The sequence below is a fragment of the Balaenoptera musculus genome, chromosome 14 (genome assembly GCF_009873245.2).
Source record: "Balaenoptera musculus isolate JJ_BM4_2016_0621 chromosome 14, mBalMus1.pri.v3, whole genome shotgun sequence".
Lineage (NCBI taxonomy): Eukaryota > Metazoa > Chordata > Mammalia > Artiodactyla > Balaenopteridae > Balaenoptera > Balaenoptera musculus.
Window position 1 is genome coordinate 20,111,292 of NC_045798.1, and position 18,166 is coordinate 20,129,457.

General features: G+C 42.6%; 1 protein-coding gene and 1 pseudogene across 1 annotated transcript in view; both read left to right on the forward strand.

Moving 5' to 3' along the window:
* The window catches only part of LOC118880046 (beta-adrenergic receptor kinase 2-like), a 37,316-nt gene extending 22,364 nt beyond the window's left edge, over window positions 1-14,952 (forward strand). Inside the window, 4 exon segments of the mRNA XM_036823410.1 lie at window positions 1,176-1,338; window positions 4,824-4,960; window positions 7,344-7,457; window positions 8,484-14,952. Coding sequence (XP_036679305.1) covers window positions 1,176-1,338; window positions 4,824-4,960; window positions 7,344-7,457; window positions 8,484-8,645 — 576 coding nt within the window. The 3' untranslated portion in view covers window positions 8,646-14,952.
* Window positions 2,053-2,504, forward strand: LOC118880047 (annotated as a pseudogene).
* Window positions 14,953-18,166: the final 3,214 nt, after the last annotated feature.

Consider the following 18,166-nt stretch of genomic DNA (forward strand, 5'->3'; position numbering starts at 1 on the left):
TCAGCACGTTAGGATGACAAGTCAGTAAGGGTGGGTGGAGAGCATCCTGATTGGGACCAGGATGCAGGTTCCTCCAGTGGTTCAGTGATTCACTAAAGGCCTGTGGGCAAGAGCCTCACCCTTGGTCTTTCTCCGTTTTCCTTCTTAATAACTTGCCTCTCTCCCATACTTATCTCTCAGGCAAGGGAGTGAACAAGTCAAGCTTCTAGGGAGATCCCTGCTTTTGAAAGACAGGGCTATTTTTTCCTTTCAGTAGGATCGCTTGTCTTTCTGCCACAAAACTGTAACTCAAATCTGTAAAACCATTTTCTTAGCTTGCTTTCAGAGTACAGGCTCACTTGGAGAAGAATGAAGAATTTTGAGTAATAGTTTGGAAGAGAAATGCTATCGTTAAGTGTAATTTTTCTTATAGCACCTCTGAAAGGCCACATTGCCTAAAGTCTCCACGTATCTCGAGACTTATGATCATACTGTTCAACTTGGATTCATTGGAAGGCTCATGGGCTAAATGGTAAATTTGGCCTAGTGGACCTTTTAGTTTTTCTCACTTTACAGAATAATGGGAGGGTGGTTAGAAAGCCCTCCTGGCTTCTCCCTTGTAACTGTATCTAAAACCATAGGGATCTGTTTTCAGAAATAAAATATCCTCACTATAATCGATATTATTTTATTGCCAGATTCTTGTCATCCTTTAAAGAAAACCCTATATATGTTAGTTTTCATTGGCAAAAATGCTATGAAGATGCTGTAGAAGATTGGGCTGCATCTGACTGACCCAGGGATGGAAGTGAAGTGCCCATAATATATCACCCTGTGTGGATCCCGGTTGTTGGATTGTCTTTCTTTTTTTTTCTTTTTAAAAGATTTTATTGAAGTATAGTTGATGTACAATATTATATAACTTACAGGTGTACAATATAGTGATTAACAACTTTTAAAGGTTATACTCCATTTACAGTCATTATAAAATACTGGCTATCTTCCCCGTGTTGTACAGTATATTCCTTGGTCGCTCGATTGTCATTGGCAGAGGTTTATGACAAGTAATAAATTGTCTCTTAATGGTTATAGGCTGTTGTCTAGTTATCTTCCTACACGCAGTTATGTTACTTTTGAATCTGTTGCCTTTGTAAGCATGTTAAATCATACATATCTTGATTTCTTAAAATAATAAGCTTCTTGATTGCGACCAAGAACTCTACAAGAACTTCCCTTTGGTGATCTCTGAGCGCTGGCGGCAGGAAGTGGTGGAAACTGTTCATGAAGCAGTAAATGCAGACACGGATAAAATCGAGGCCAGGAAGAGAGCTAAAAATAAGCAGCTTGGCCACGAAGAAGGTAAAATAGCTGGTGTGTCTGAAGATATTTCTAAAGCAATGAATTTTCAAGATCTCTTGTAAAGCTGAAAATAGTATCTGGGTAATAAAGTACTTTCCAATAGAGTGGGGGAAATGCCGTAAATTGTTTTCGTTTTACCTGGCTTGGAAAAGATCAGTGTGAAATGATATTTCAAAGTCTTTAATTTTTTAAAAGTTTTTATTGAAATATAGTTGATTTACAATGTGTTAGTTTCAAGTGTACAGCAAAGTGATTCAGTTATACATATATATATAAATATATACTTGATATTTCAAAGTCTTTAGTCCACATATAAATAATATGTATGGAGGTCGTCAGCAGTATTTTGTCAATGCACCTTCTTATCTTGGAGTTTTGGGGCCAATTTGGAAGTTTTCTTCCTTAAAGATTAAGTATCACGGTGTCAGCAACAGGGCCAGCTTCCTGGGTGTCTGGCCTGTGTGGTCTCATCAGGCCGCCGACCCAGGTTAATGCTGCGCTGGCACCATCTTGACATTCTTAATAATTTTTTAACAAGCGACCTGCATTTTCATTTTCCACAGGGCCCCGCAAAGTATGGTGAGGAACTTAGTATTACATGTTTACTTGTCAAGAGACATAAGTGTATATACATACGTTTATATTATAAACAGCATGAAAGAGTCACCAGGGCCGAACTGTGGGGAGGGGCCGGAGTGGGCGCATGGAGGACCCGAGATTATCTAAAGCCACGGGGAAAATGGTGGAAAATTCACTGTCGCCATTGCCAGAAAGAGCGACTTATGGCTTTATTCTTTTCTTAAGCTCCCAATTTGGCTTCATACTATATCTTGTGTGGGCTTTTATTCCTGAATCTCGGCTAAACTACTTAGGCTTGACCTATTGGCCTCAAAAATACTGGGCAGTTAGTTGCACTGCCTGTGTACCTCCTCATTAGTGTAGTGATTGGTTACGTGCTCTTATTTGGAATAAACATGACGAGTACCTCTCCACTCAACTCCATTCATACAATCACAGATAACTATGCCAAAAACCAACAGCAGAAGAAATACCAAGAAGAAGCCATCCCAGCATTAAGAGATATTCCTAATAGTGAAGTAAACCAAATGTTCTTTCTTGCAGCCAAAGAACTTTACACCAAAAACTGAATTGTATGTAGACTAATACCAAACACTTATTACAAATTTTTGATGTAAAAATTTTGACCATAGTAATTTTGACTATCTTTCTGATTAATATCCAGTATTGAAATGTAAAAAAAAAAAAAAGAAGTAAGTTGAACTTCTCTTAGATTAAGTTCTATTAATAATATAAATGTTATCAAATAGTAGTTACTAACGGACAGAATAAGTAAAATCCTGCATTACCATATAGCAAGTATCCCTCCCCCAAAAAAAAGAAAAAGAAAAAAGAGTCACCAAGCCATATATTTTTTTAAATTAATTAATTAATTTATTTTTGGCTGTGTTGGGTCTTCGTTTCTGTGCGAGGGCTTTCTCTAGTTGCGGCAAGCGGGGGCCACTCTTCATCACGGTGCGCGGGCCTTGCATTGTCGCGGCCTCTCATTGCGGACCACAGGCTCCAGACGCGCAGGCTCAGTAGTTGTGGCTCACGGGCCTAGTTGCTCCGCGGCATGTGGGATCTTCCCAGACCAGGGCTCGAACCCGTGTCCCCTGCATTGGCAGGCAGATTCTCAACCACTGCGCCACCAGGGAAGCCCGAAGCCATATTTTTATTTACCGTATTTGAGTGCCCTATTAGGATTTCCAAAGGAGAATACATAACATCCAGTATTAAATAAAGAAGTCATCTTTGAGTCACCAAATATTGCCACTCTTGATTTTTCTAAGACTTTATGGATTTTGGATATTTAAACTTATTATGGTTAGTGATGAAGATAGCTTTTTGTTTTACTTCTAAGCAAAGACCTTTCTGAGGTTAACGTATAATAAGAATGACCGGAAACAATTTCAGTCTGTGAACAATTTGCTTTGGTGCGGGTATCTTGGTGCAGGATTCCTAGGTCTTGTCGACCATTCCCCAGTAGCATTTATCATCTGTTTAGAAAGGTGTCCACCATCCTGGATGAATGACTCCTTACCTAAAAGTCGCCTGAGTGCACCAAGGGAACGTGACAGCCCTTTAACTGTGTTCACCTCCATTCTGCAGGGAAAGGGGCTTTATTTCTAAGCCATTCTTGAGAGAATGGGTCCACTGAGATTACTCTGGACCACGTTTGCTGTTACGGATTTTACACAGGAAATTATAGCCTCAGTAGTTTGCTCAGAGGAGAGCCATGATGTCACTAGAATCTTGACAAATTGGACTCAGAAAAAAATATGTATGTTAATGACCTTGTTGAAGTGTAGCCTTTTAATTAGAGCTGTAATTAGAACGTCTAACAAATTAATGAATTATTCTCACATGTAATTAAGTAATTTAGGAATAACTAGATCTTGGTTGAGGATCTCAGAAGTCACCCTTAAAGTAAAATGTAGTCTAGGATTAGATATCTGAAGTAAAAATATAAGACGTATACTTTAAATGTACTTGACAAACGCAGACACCTTTTCCATTAAAATGGCAACTCCGTGAACCACACCCCATCACCACAGACCCTCCCGAGGCCCCTCCCTCCTTCATTCTTTTCCTTCCTGCTTGTGTCCAAGTGACACAACATGGGTTTTGCTTATTTGTTTATTACCTGAATCTCCCACTAGAATGTAAGCTCCCTGAAGGCGAGGACTTTTGTCTCTTTTATCCACTGCTGCGTCCAGAATGCCTAGCACATGCCCAGCACCTTCCCTTCATCGTTGAACGAATGAGTGAGTGAGTGAATGAATGATTTTAGCACAATCACCAAAGCCTCTAAGGAAGGCAAAGTAAGCCACTTAAAGTTGACCTTTTTTTTTTTTTGAGACAATACTTTGCTGTAAAAATGTAATCAGAACTCAACATGCATGTGAATTAGCTTGGCTTCCCTACATAGCCATATATATGAAGGATAATTATAACCTTAAGTGGAGGAAAGACCAGTTTTTGACCCTTGTGTTACTTTGGCTTCTTTGGACAAGAAAATCCCCTCTCTGTTATTTTTTTAAATAACATTAAAGGGAGAAGCCCAATTCCATATAAAGGCAAAGGTACTTTGGGGATAGCTTGAGTTTAATCACTCTCTATTCCCCAATTATCACCCTACATAATGAAAAAATATTTATCAAACAAACTCTGACCCTCTCAGAGCAATAGAGGAGCATCATGAATTTATCAGAATATTGAGAAACAGCCATTTAATATGTTAGAAGAGAGCTGAAGAGACCTGTTCTTTAATGTGTTTAAAACTGAAATAATGATTTCTATAGTGTGTTCTCTTTATAGAAACTTGCTCTTTTTCTAAAAAGTGTGTCATTCTTTTTTTTCTGAGAAGCATATAGACATTCTGTTTCAGACCCTGCTAAATTTCATCGTTGTGTTCCGTGCTTCAGATTACGCTCTGGGAAGAGACTGCATCATGCACGGGTACATGCTGAAGCTGGGAAACCCATTCCTGACTCAGTGGCAGCGTCGATATTTTTACCTCTTTCCAAACAGACTTGAATGGAGAGGAGAGGGCGAGTCACGAGTAAGTCTGTAGCATCTTCCCGAGCACTCGTTTCCGTGGTGATTTCACATCGCCGGCATGTTTTCTCAGATCTCCCTCTAGCTCCCATATCTCTTTTCACATGTATACATGAGATTTTCATGTTCAGACATTAACTTTTAAACTTCTGAGTCAAGGAAGGATTTGGTGCTACCTGAAAATAGAAGGTGCCTTCCAGGGAGGTCAAAGCAGACAGGTTTGAGGAGGGCTGGAGAGCGGTTAGGTGGATCAAAAAAGGGGAAAAAACTGGGACTTTGGAGTCAGAGGTGTTTAAATCCACTGCTCCGTGTCTCTGGGACTTGGAGCACATTATGTCGACTGAGCCTCAGTTTCCTCATCTGTAAAATGGGAGAAGTAGACATGGTAACGACTACTACAATTGTTGCAGATTTATCTTGGGCCTGGTGCTGTAGACACACAGACACAAACACACACACAGACACGCACACACACACTTTTAATTTGTTTAGCAACCTTTGAGGTCCAGCCCTTATATTATAAAGAGAGAACCAGGGCTTAGAGAGGGAAGGTCTGGCACGAGTGACAGGTGTGGATGAGGAGTGATTCCGACCGGGGTCTGCCTGTGCCCCGTGTCTCCGTTACGAGGCCTCCCTGAGTAGGGGTTGAGTAAGACGAGGTCTGCAGTGCAGGCCGAGAAGCTTGGCACCGAGACCAGGGCACCTGACCCCCCTCCCGTTGTCTCCACCTTGCTGGAAAATCAGAAGTGGGTTTTATCGCATTAGATGGGAAGATACAGCCACCCTGTAAGGTCCTTTCGAGAGCTAATGTTAGTGAACAAGAAAAGAGAAATTTCCCATCTACACCGTCCCTCGTAGCAAGTGGGGCAGCATTTATTAAGCGTCTGCTGTGTGAAGCGCCCAGGGCTTGTCTCCATGGAAGGTGGCAACCCATGTGGAAGGAGTTCTGCTCTTGGGGGAGGGAATGGTTGGTCATCATAAGCAGGACAGTGCTCCCAACTGTGGAAAACATAGTTGGTGTATTGGAATATGGCCCCTGTATCAGGATATGGCTCTCTACTGGCCAGAGCATGGAAAGTGGTGAGGCCAAATCTGGTGTGTTTGACTTTGGAATGTGTTTTGCAAATCCTTGTTGGTGAAGATGCCATTTAATTACAAGTGATTGCTACTGTGTATGACCACATTCTTCATAAATGACCATGATCTTCTCACTATTACTAGTGCCATAGAAGTCATTTTCTAAAAATTCATACATCTAGGATCTGAGTTATGATTAATAAGACTCTATGGGGGTCCTGAATTATAACTCAGGTACTGGTAAGTATTGTATAATATAAAATATGCATATTACATAGAACATGTGTATATGATTATACATAAATACAAGATAATTATATTTTTTATAATATTACATATGTATTTTTTACATTATAGAATACTTACTAGCACCTGAGTTATAATTCATACATATATCATTATATAATGTTTATTTCCAGATAATGAGTGGCCCTGGGCATAGTATGCGCTTACTATGCTATCTACTGGTCAGTCACTGTTGTACACTTTGAAAGGAAATTGTCTCGCTTTTCAGGATATTCGAAAACTAAAACAAAAATCTTCTTTTGCTTACCACTGGATATGATAAATTATCTTGGTTTTAAAAGAGTCAGCATTTAGCGTTGATTCACGAAGCTACATAACGTGCCTGGGTAGATTCGTAAGTTTAAGTAAGGGAAAAAGAAAACGTGGGTTTATGATGGTGTTGTTTTTCATTTAGGATTCCTGGAGTATTTATCCCAAAAAACATAAAATGGTAAGGTGCTCAGAGACACGGTAGCCTTCACCGGGAGCAGTGATGCTGTAGACCCAGCGGGACAGTCGTTTAAGGACGTCACCTGTGTTTATAACATCATTTCGACGTGATCAAAATATCAGTCGCTTACAAGCTAGCGTGACCGAACTTCTACTGGGCTGCTGGGTTCAAAGCCAGCGACACACCTCTCGCTCACGCAGATCGTAGGTAGCAGCGTCATTGTTCCCTCATAGCAGGATTGATCGTGTCTAGGCAAGTGTGTGATGCGGGAGAGGTACGTGTGATTCACACTCATCCCCACATCAGTACTGTGCTGAGGGAACAGCTTTGCTTTCTGCCTTATAGAGACGTTCCTTTCTTTGCAGCTTTCTTTGAGATGTTATATTTTGAATTTTCGTACATTTCTTTTGTAGTCATTTCCCCCCACTTCTAGAATATCATCAAAGAAAGAAAGATGCTGATTTTTTTTCTTTACTTTTTCTAAGCTGGTAGTTTTCAGTATTATTTATTAACTTAATTTAAAAAGTCATGCAATAATGTGAAGTAACTTATCATCTTTTATTTTTACGGTCAGCAAAATTTACTGACAATGGAACAGATTGTGTCTGTGGAAGAAACTCAGATTAAAGACAAAAAGTGCATTTTGTTGAGGATAAAAGGAGGGAAGCAATTTGTCTTGCAGCGTGAGGTGCGTGTTTATTTGTATTTTTTCCAGAGGTGAAAGTTAGAACAATTATATAAACATTCAACAAAGGTGCCTGCCTGGTTATCAAACATTTTCTTACTCCATGCTTTATCACTCATGAACTTAGCAAGAAAGTTGGAAGATACAAGGATCTCAGCAAATTAACAGTTATTTTAAAAGAAGTGTTTCTTAGAAAATGGCAGGAGGAAGGACAGGAAATAAAGTGATTACCCTATCTGGAAACCATCCAGTATTTAATAGGAGCCTTGAATTTTATTTGTTCACAGTTTTCCAGATCTGATCTGATCTTTCAGCATGTTTGAAGTTTAGGTTTGTGTGTTGAAATAAACATAAGATCCCCAAGTAACTCTTAACAGGGGAAATGCCATCTTTCTCTCCCCAAAGTTCTATTGTAGCCCGAACTTAATTCCTGAACACTTTTCTTGGGGTGTGGGGGGATGTTTTGGGGGGGTGAGAAAAGAGCGTATTTAGAGAGATAAAGCAGTAGTAGATACAAAGACGTGTTTGCTTCACGACTTCAACACTTTTCTACTGGGTGTGTGTGTGTGTGTGTGTGTGTGTGTGTATATGTGTATACGTGCTTGTAAAGAGCATATTTAGATAAACTAGTAGTTGATGGAAAAACGTATGATTAATTACTTCATGACGTCATTGCACATGTGAAGGTGCTTCTGAAATTTGTCAAAACTCCTCATGCATTATTTTCTAGACTTGAGTTATTTCAGACATCAGAGATCAAAGGTGATCTTTCAACAAAGTCAAGGCAGCAATTCTCCTGTGGGGTTGTAGGAGGCTCTTCTGAAGGGCTTGGTCCCTCTTCTGGGCAAGGGGCCCCTGGAGGAAGTTCCTGCGTGACCCCCCCCCATTACTCACCGGCTGCGGGGTGGGACATGGGGTGTGCTTTCCCTGGGGGAAAGGGGGTTCCAAGGACTGGCCAGAGGCATCCATGTGTGTCGGCGAAGCCAGTGACACTGTCCCAACTCCTCCGCCTCTTGTGTTTGCCTTCAGAGTGACCCGGAGTTTCTGCAGTGGAAGAAAGAGCTGACGGAGACGTTCACCGAGGCCCAGCGGCTGTTACGTCGAGCCCCCAAGTTCCTCAACAAATCCCGCTTGGCCATCGTGGAGCCCTCGAAGCCGCCCCTCTGCCACAGGAACAGCAATGGCCTCTGACCCCTGGCACGGGGAGGGTCCCACGAGACGGCACCTCCTCTGGGAAGTCCGCATGGGCTGCTCGACCCGCGAAGTGGAGCCTTTGGGAGAAGTGTGAGGATGAGAGATGGAGTCGCTCACCTCCGGGGTGCTCCGTGGCTGGGGAGACCCAGGACTCTGAGATGCTTCTACTAGGAGTGGCGACCACCCTCAGGCTTGGGGGCACCTCCTCCCCTCCTGAGGGCCTCCCGCCACGATCGCATCCATCCGCCCTCGAAACTACTGAAGAAACGAAGTTCTCTTTCTTTGCCACACACTTCTTTTGGTTATAGATGAACCTAGAACTTGAAATGATTCCTACTGATTGTGGCACTTTTTGCATCCGATATCAAATGTATCTCAGGCTTGCCAAGGTGGGATCAAACAGTCTGCCGTTCAGGTTGCCCCAGCGTTGCCACGCTCTGTCCATAATCGGCCCCGGCTGGGTTTAGATGTCTTTGCTCCATAGTCCTGGCAGGATGGCAGAGCAGCTGGGTGTCCTCTGTGCCCTTGAGAACCAGCCTCTCGTTGTCTCGGGGCTTGAAAGCTGCAGAGGTTTTCTGAAAGGGCTGCACCTGGGCCCTCCCCGCGGGTGCTGCACCCACGGGTACCAGCCTGCCTCTGACCGGGAGCTTAGGCAGCTGGGACCAAGGACGTGGGAGCCACTCAACATCGAAGGCGTCAGATGATAGATGGTTGGAGGCTCACCGTGGCTCTGCAGGAGAGGCGGTGGCATTTGCATCTCACGGTGACACAGCCATTTTCAAACCATGAAGTCGGTGCACTTCCCCTGGGTGCACAGGACCGCCTGCAGGCGCCCGTCTTGGGCTTGGATGGAAGCCGTCGTGAGACACAGCAACTCTGGTTCCCTCTGGCTGACCTCAGGAAGCATCTGGGTAACGGATGTGTCAAGGAAGGAAACTCTGTTTTACCTTTTAGTATAATTTAAAAATGAATTTTATTGAAAAAAGAATGCTGAAGATGAATGTGTCAAAATGGGTTAACTGTGTATATTGACTTGCATTGTCGTTCAACTGTCATTAGCGAATAATTCTCTGCCCTGGCGGGTTGTTCTGTGACAGCAACGGCCTGATCCCAGTGGCCTCCTCTCCCCGTGGTTCGTTTCATGTCCCAAATAAGTGCTGGTTTATAAGAACCAGTGTGTTCCCCAGCCAGGTCCTCCGTGTCATCAGACTAAAAATAATAACAATAATTTTCAGAGTCCACATATTTGTCCTTTCTTAGTGCAGTTTTATTGTCTGTTTCTGAGTCGACTACTAACAATATAAATAACTTGACATCGTAATTATCTGCATCCTGTCCTCGATATTTTTAGTGGTTCCAAACCTTTGTGTTTATATTTGTGTGCCGCACTCACTGGGAAAGTAAGTCCTTTTTAATGAAACGATATCTTGAGAGTTTGGAAGATAATTATCGAAAGAGCCTTTTATTTCATAGGAAGAGTTACCTTGGAAAAGAAACTTTGAGGTTCACTATTTATCTCAACTACTAGTTGGAATTTAGCATACATGTTCTACTATCTGCTGTTTCCAGTATAGAAGTTGGGGGCTACTATTTACATGGATTCCCCTGATTTAGAAGGGAAGAATAGTATTCAAATTGTGTTTGTAAAAAAAACCACCAGAGATAGAAAAGCTGTTCATGACAAGTGAGCATCTCCCCAAGCATGGCTGCTTGTCACTGTCACCGCTGTAGTTAGTTACTGGCTCCATCACAAGGTCACATGTGCTCAGCACCTATGGTTCAGAGATGGGTAATTACAGTTTAGAAATCGCTGAGCCTCCTGCCTCTGCTGGACAGAGTAGAGATGTAGCCTCATGTGGAGAAGGTGCATGAACTCCTTGAGGGTCTGGGCTTAGCGTCTCATGTTCCATACCCAGGGCACCAGCTACGCCGATTCGCATCTCTGAAAAAATATCATTTAAGCTCTGGAGTAGAACATAAGGTTGTCTTTCCTTTGCAAAAGAAAAATGAATTGGAAATATTCCAAGAGCCCTTTCGCCTCGCCTCAAATTTATTCCAAGTGAACTTTTACACTCCTTCATGTTTGATGGGTAACGACAGGGCTGAGAAGTGCATTACGTGGATGTGATTTATTAAAAGTGCTCTGTGAGGTTAGGATGAGTGGCTTTTTAGGGGGAGGTCCGTGTTTGTGTTTGGGGTTTGGCGGCCTGGAGAGGCCAGTCTTCCTCCTGAACTCGTGCCTGCAGCCCTTCTGAGGGGGTAAGTGTTTCTGCTGCCAGATGGAAGGCACTTCCAGGACCCTTCTGTGCCAGCACCTGGTGCCCCCATGGCCAAAGAAGTCAGTTGGTTTAGGAGTCTTGGTATACGTGGCTGTTTTAGGTCTTAACGTTTGACCATACCTACGTTTGGAGTGTTAAAAAGGGCAAAATTGAGCACAAGTGTTATCGTTATTTTAGATTTATTTGGTTGGGATATTTTCACATTGTCAGAAAAAATCATTGAAGTTGATATTTTTGTAAAATTATGTTAGTAGTGTCTTGATTTCATAATTCAAAGGAATCATTAAAGCAAAGCCTAAAAATAATAGATTAAGCTGCTCTACTCTACACCATATATGGAATGAATTAAAAACTTTTGGGAATCCAAGGTTATTTTTTTTTAACCTAAAACATTCTCTTTGGTGCATTTATTCCCTTATGTCATTGGGACTCATGGTTTTTCCTTCTCTATCATGTTTAAGTACAATTTTTCAGGAAAACTGCTAGAAATCAGCTGTTGTTTCACTTGCTAATGTGAATGTTTCACTTCCTGTGCCTCTGATTGGTCAATTCACGGACATGACAACTTCAAATTCTATATGTAAAGAGAAGGGGCAAATGTCCAGGCTCGCTGAAGAAAGGAAGCATTCTGCTCAAGAAAGACAGCAACAAAGCTGGAAAAGCAAATAGAGCAACGACCACAAACAACCATCTGTTCAAAGCAAGAGTTAGCTTTGATTTGCGCTTTGAAATATGCTGTACAGATACTAAAAACAATTGTTTGAAGGCTCACACAGGCCATTAAAAAATATCATTGACAAATTGACAATGTGGTTTAACTCTCAAGAAGATCAAAGTGTGTTTTTTTCTGATGATTTTTTATTTCATTCAGAATTTATAGTTGGGCCAGTCGAATACAACATTTGACTTTTCAGCGGAATTGATTTTTCTGATGTTTCAAAATTTTAACCTATCAAGAAGAAAAGAAAATTCTCAAAGTTGGACTTTTTTTGCTTGACGTAAATATGTTAAAAAATTTGCAGTGTGCTGGTGTAAGATAAGGCTTATCTTGTATGATTTAATTTATATGTAATTTTTCTCAGTTTCATTCAGGGACTCATATCTGTGTCATTCAGAGATGCTTGGGGAAGGAACTCCTCCCCTCCCAGGGGATGGATGTGTTTGTACCCAGAGAGGAGTTGGGCTTGATTGGGATCTGTGACACACGCTGGGACGTGGATGGAGTGGGAGTCACAGAAGGCAGGATCCTGGTAGAGATGGGGCAAAGGACAAAAGGAGTTAATTCGCTGGGAAAAGCCAATCTCCTTACACCATAAAGCACCAGGGAAATTACAGTTGAACTTGGTGCTTTGGGGTGGTTTTCCCCTTATAACAAGAAGAGTTGAATAGTAACTATTTTAAGACTCGGTCGCTTTAGTTTTGAATATGGAGCTGCTGGACTTATAAGAGGCTGTTTGCTTTCCACCAGGACTTTCTGTAGAAATGAGGTTGCCGGTTGCCCCTCCTTGTCATCCAGCACCCTTGGGGAAGGCACACGGGACCCAGAGCTGATGCCCCATCTTGGTGTGTGCGCCTTGCAGCCAATCAGGGGAGGGGGAGAAGGCCAGAGGTGGGGTGTGGGCTGCTGTCACCCTGTCAGTCAGGTGGGGACATTGCTGCATACCCACTGAAGGTACCGTAATTCCCCTACAGTGACAAGACTGGGCTTGCTGCTTGAGCCAAGCAGAGTGAGCTTTACTTTTCAAAACATTTTTTCTTCCTAAAGCTCTAACATGATTTCCCTCCCACATCAGGTTAACTTGAGAAGCTTTCATTAATTAATCACTTAAATTCATGTTAATATGAATTTTTTGTATCCAGGCCACATTTTTAAAAATTTATTGTAGAAAGAATGAAAGTTGAAGTCTAAAATGATACTTCTTGGCTTCCTCGAGTCATAATGGCCTTTAGATTTCCTTCATCCTCGAAGACTAAGAGAGCTGTTCTTTGACAGCCGAGTAACAGGGATGCCCAACTCTGGCAGCGTCCAAAGGCCTGGGGGCATGAGTGACCGGCCACTTCACTGGCCTGGCCATGTTAGCACTTACTGATAAATGTAACACCCCAAATTTTAAATTGCCTTTATTTAAAAAAAACACGAACACACTACAGAAAATGGATTAACGTGTATCATTCCATCAAAACCATATAAGAAAACCCTGCATTTTAGAGTTAAATGACTCACGTTCTTATAGTAAACTCTCTTACATCTAACAAATCTCAAAATCATCTCAAAAACTGGTAACTATGCTTCCAATTTTAATTTTGTCCTAATATAAAATGTCTCTCATGTAAGGGGTAGGGAATGGGGAAATATTTCTAATCGTGTATTCATATTCCAAAGGACTTGAAATTCAACTTCTTGTTTCTTAGTTGATTATATTCCATGATGTACATACTTATGTGGTTTATAAGCTAAGCACTGGCCTTTTTTTTTTTTTAGTTCTATTGTTAAATTGTATTTTTCTATGTTTTAACAAATTATAATAGATTTGGCTTTTTTCTGGGTAGCATAAAGATTGCCAAACTACATATATATATATAAAAACAAGAGTTCTATTTTAGCACAAAAGCATTTTATATTATTTATTGAATCCTTCAGTTCTCATCAAAAACATTGCTTACCGCTTCTGCCCCTTTTTATTTGTATAGCTTGTTATTTAAGGAAATGCAGTGCTTTCTGTTTCTGTTTTTTTTTTTCCACAAAATAAAATTGAAACAAAGCATATAGCAATGTGGGGTGGACATCCCTTCTCACGGCCATGAACTGTTTGCAACAATAGCTTAACCCTCTGATCTGTGCTGAGAGGCAAGCGCACTTCTTGGGGTAACATCTGACAGTGAACTTGTTGTGAAATAACTGCTTTCATCTACCTCTTCCGAAGGCCCCCTGCTTGTTGACAGGTTCCTCGAATGCTTGGTTCTACACTGGCTCCATCGTAAAAGAATTTCAGGAAAGTGTATAGCCGTCCTTCCCTCGTGATGTGGATTTCACCGTGCCGTGTAGGGGCCCCAGCAAGTGGGGCAGGTAGGTACCATCCCTTCTGTGTGGTCAACCTTCAGGAGCTGCAGTTCACCTGCAGAGCATCATTTCTGATTCTTCTTGTGCCAAGTCCCCCCAGTCGGTCTCGCCATTGCCTCTAGATTTGACTGTTGCACCTGATTCATCAACTACTAAATGGAAGCTGCTTCTTCCACATTCTTTAGAAACGGCCCTGCTGGGTTTTAAAACAGCACTTCTGGGAGCAGCACATTCGAATGTGACTCTGCCCCCCTTGCCGTCTCAAAATGGTTTGGGAAATGGGCTCATCTATGGTTAAAAGGGTCCACGTGAAATAGAGTGAAGATCGGTCCCTGTGAGACGAGGTCCCTCCTCACATGCTGATGTTTTTCTCTCCCTGTTGCCCTAGCTGCACAGCCATCCACGTGGTCACATATTTGCTCTGTTCATGGCCAAGTGTAATGCCCTTGAAGAAATAAATCTGTTTTCTCTCATGCATTGCTATACCAAGTGAAGCCAGTGAATTTGATATTGTAAGTCTAGATATTGTACCTATTAAATTACCATCTGTTTTTATCTCTTTTCCCATCGCTTGTGCCAGTGGAGGTTTACGGTCGCCTCTTAGTATGCGTTTACTAGTGCACGTTTGAAATCGTATCCCACGTAAGATGCTGGTTCAAGTCCGCGGTCACCTGCCCTGTGTGTGGTGTGTCACCGTCGGTTAGTTTCACCATCTTTCACGGTTATTTGGGGGCAGTCGAGCTGGTTTTCTGTGTTGATAAATTGCTTATGTAAATCTCAATAAAAAGGATCCGTACAAAGAGATTTACTTCGGTGTGCTATCCCCCCCCCCCAACTAAAAACTACATTTCTTTATCAAGCTGTTAGGTCATCAGGAGGTGACTCATTTGTAAGAATCCTAACTTCGGAGGAAATTCATGCAGAGGCTGATTTTATTTAAAAAAAAAAAAGGGAAGGGAACTGCCAACAAGCATTTCTGCTGATTTCATGGATTCTTGGAGCACAGCCAACTTCAGCATCAGGGTTTGGGAGACTACCTGCTTGTGGAAGACATGGTGCCAGAAAAGAGTCTGGGAAAGCCAGGAGGTCCATCTCGTCTCCAGTTTTTCTAGGACCTATGCCAGGCTCCCCCATGTACTCCCGGGGTGACCTTGGCATCCCTCCCAGAAGTTAAGGCCTCTCACTCTCCATCCCTACTCTCATGAAGACTTCAGGAGAGACCCCGTGGTACATGTCACTTTAAAACAGAAATCCAAGGAAGTGGTGGCCCCAGAGCCACAGCTGTCTGGGCAGAACTGTCTGCTTGTAGGTCCACAGGTCGAGGGTAGGGTAGGTACCTCTGTCCTTGAGGTGGAAACACCTCCTGTCCCTTGCTGGTTCAAGAAAGAAGGACATCACGATTGGTCCATGGAGCCATCCAGTTTCCCTGGAATGTATGTGTGTTTGCCGACTTGAAAACCTCTTAACAAAACAGTTGACGGGAGCCCCAGCTACGGAGCACGTAGTCAGCATCGTAGGCAGAGGTCAGCCGCATGATAGGGCCCTTGGTCTGATGCCATACGTAACCAAGGATCGCTCCTGAGAGCTGCAGAAATCCAGTCACCCCTTGGCGCCCAGGAGGAGAGAGAGCAGCCTGGGGACCCTGCTCTGAGCAAGGTCACTGGGCAACCTCTTTGGTCTTCTGTTTTCTCATCCCTAAATTAAGAGAGTTGAATTAGATGATCTTGAAGGACCATTCTAGCCAAAAACACCCAAGTTTCCTACGAAGGGTAAATGTGAGGGACTTTGGCTGTACTTGTAGAGCGAAAAGGAAATGCTCTCCCGCACATCCCAGGGCTCCTCCCACGTCGCCTTAAGGATCACTGCTGTGTCACTCTCCCCCTTAAACCATGCCTTCCTGAACCCTGGAGCCCCTGCTGGTTTACCTGGGCGGAAACCAGGTGTTGAACTGAAAGGGAGGCTTTCTTTTCCTGGCCACTTTCTAACCATGTTGGGTCCTGGAGATTGAAAAAAGGTTTTCAGTCCAAATTGTTCAGGCTGGTTATCTCCCGGGATCGGATTAACCAAATGAAACACTGAAGCTTCACTCTGTGCTCATGTACGCAGCTGTGGACATGCACGTAATCAAAAAAGCCCATGAGGGGAAATTTACTTAGTGGCTCATATTAATGGATCCCTAACAGGCAAAATGGGAGACAGAGCAGATAATCACGGCAAGGAGACATTTTGCCTAACTTATGGATATCCCAAATGAATGTGTTTTACATTTTTATTCTTATTCTTTAACTTTGGTATGTGGGTAAAATGCCCAGGTCTTCAGGTGTAGAAACAGTGCTGATTTGATAGCCAGTAAAATATGTCTCTACCTGACTGTCAGTCATAGTTTTCTGCATTGGAATTTTCCAAATTTTCTGCCTTGTATGTGTATATTAGTGAAAGATGGAAGAAGATGCATCAGGGGCTACTAGCTTGATCCTGTTTTAAACCTAACTTCTGGCCTCATTGTTTCTGTGTGACAGATTTGATGGTTTCACTTCTCTGTCTTGAAATGACCAAGGAGGAATGGAAAAAGAAAGGAACAGAATTATGAACATTCTATTTGTTTGTGTAAATTTTGGTCCCTCAATGTAAAATAAGGTCATACGGTCGGAGGCTTAGCTACATAAGCTTAACAAATACATTTGCCCTTTGTAGTTGCCATCGCAAAATCTTACCTTTTGCATTATAACTTTAAATGGAGTATAATCTATAAAAATTTGGAATTACTATGTTGTACACTTGAAACTAAGATACTATTGTAAATCAACAATACTTCAATAAAAAACAAGTGCCACTTTAGTTAGGCTCAGTGATTAAGTTTATATGTATGGGTTACATGTAATATATATTTGATAGTCACATTAAAAACAAAAACAAAAAAACACAAAATAAAACAAACAAAATAAAAAACCCAAATAAACCACAGTTACATGCACCAATGTCAAAAGGTAACACTGAGTGAAAGAAGAGTGCTCTATCCTTCCATAGGTGTTGATGCCAAGGGCACTCCTTAATTTAAAACATCTGTTCACTAAACTCTGGATACCTACTGGGTATAATCCCTTTCCTCCCATATCAGGCCCACTGAGAAGCTCAGTGGCAGCTCTCCTCTGCTGGCAGCTCCGATGATATGAAAAACTTTTACAGATCTCCATTCAGTCATTTAGTCACTCAACAAACATCCACTGAGTATCTAGCATGGGCCACACACTCTGGAATTGTCAGTGGGATCAGGATCCCCATTTTACAGAGGGGAGTCTGGAGGCCCAATGAGGCGAGGCCACCTTCCCGGGGTCAGGATTGAGCCAGGCTCTGTGCAGACATGTCATCTCTGTACCTCAGTCAGAGGGCAGGTGTCAGGGGGTTTCCTCTACAGGAGTCTCTCCCACTTCTGCACCCCAGGCTAGTCTTTTATTCATCGGTTACTTTGTTCTCCAGAGATCCCATGAGCACCTACTCAGTGCCTGGCCCTGTGCTGGGTGAATGGGAGACCACAGACTGGTGGGAGATGGACAGACATCTAGAGAAAGCATGATGTGGGACCAGACCCTTGGACACCTGCTCCAGTTCAGTTTCCATACATTTGATTATTCATTTTGTATGTATTTTTTGAGCACTTACTGTGTACCAGACACTTAAAGAGACACAGACAGTTCCCCTTTATCCTTAAGGGGATCATGACGTACAACACCGGGCCCCGCAGTGGTCACGTGAGAGGATTCTCATGATTGTCAAACGAACAGACACACACGAGACTGTTCTCCAGTTTATCATCACACACACACGCATACACACACACACAGCTCTCTGATGGCAGTGAGGATGGTAGGAGCCTCAAAATGAAAGAGGCCGATGACAGCACTTAACCATCAGACGCTGGGTGGAAGCAATCATCCTAGTGTGTGGTGAGGTCCAGGGAGCAGCGGGGGGCTCCTAGCTCAAAGGACGGATGGAGATGATGAATAGCACCCCAAGGGGCAAAAGGCATTGAGCTGCCGACAAGGGTCCCACTCAGAGAAGAAAATTAAGGATAATCAAGCGACTGAAGTCAATTGTCCCAATAAATCATCACAATCCCTTGGCCATTTTGTGGACCCAGAGCTCACTACCTGAGGAAGAAGAGGTCAGGTGTCCAGGAC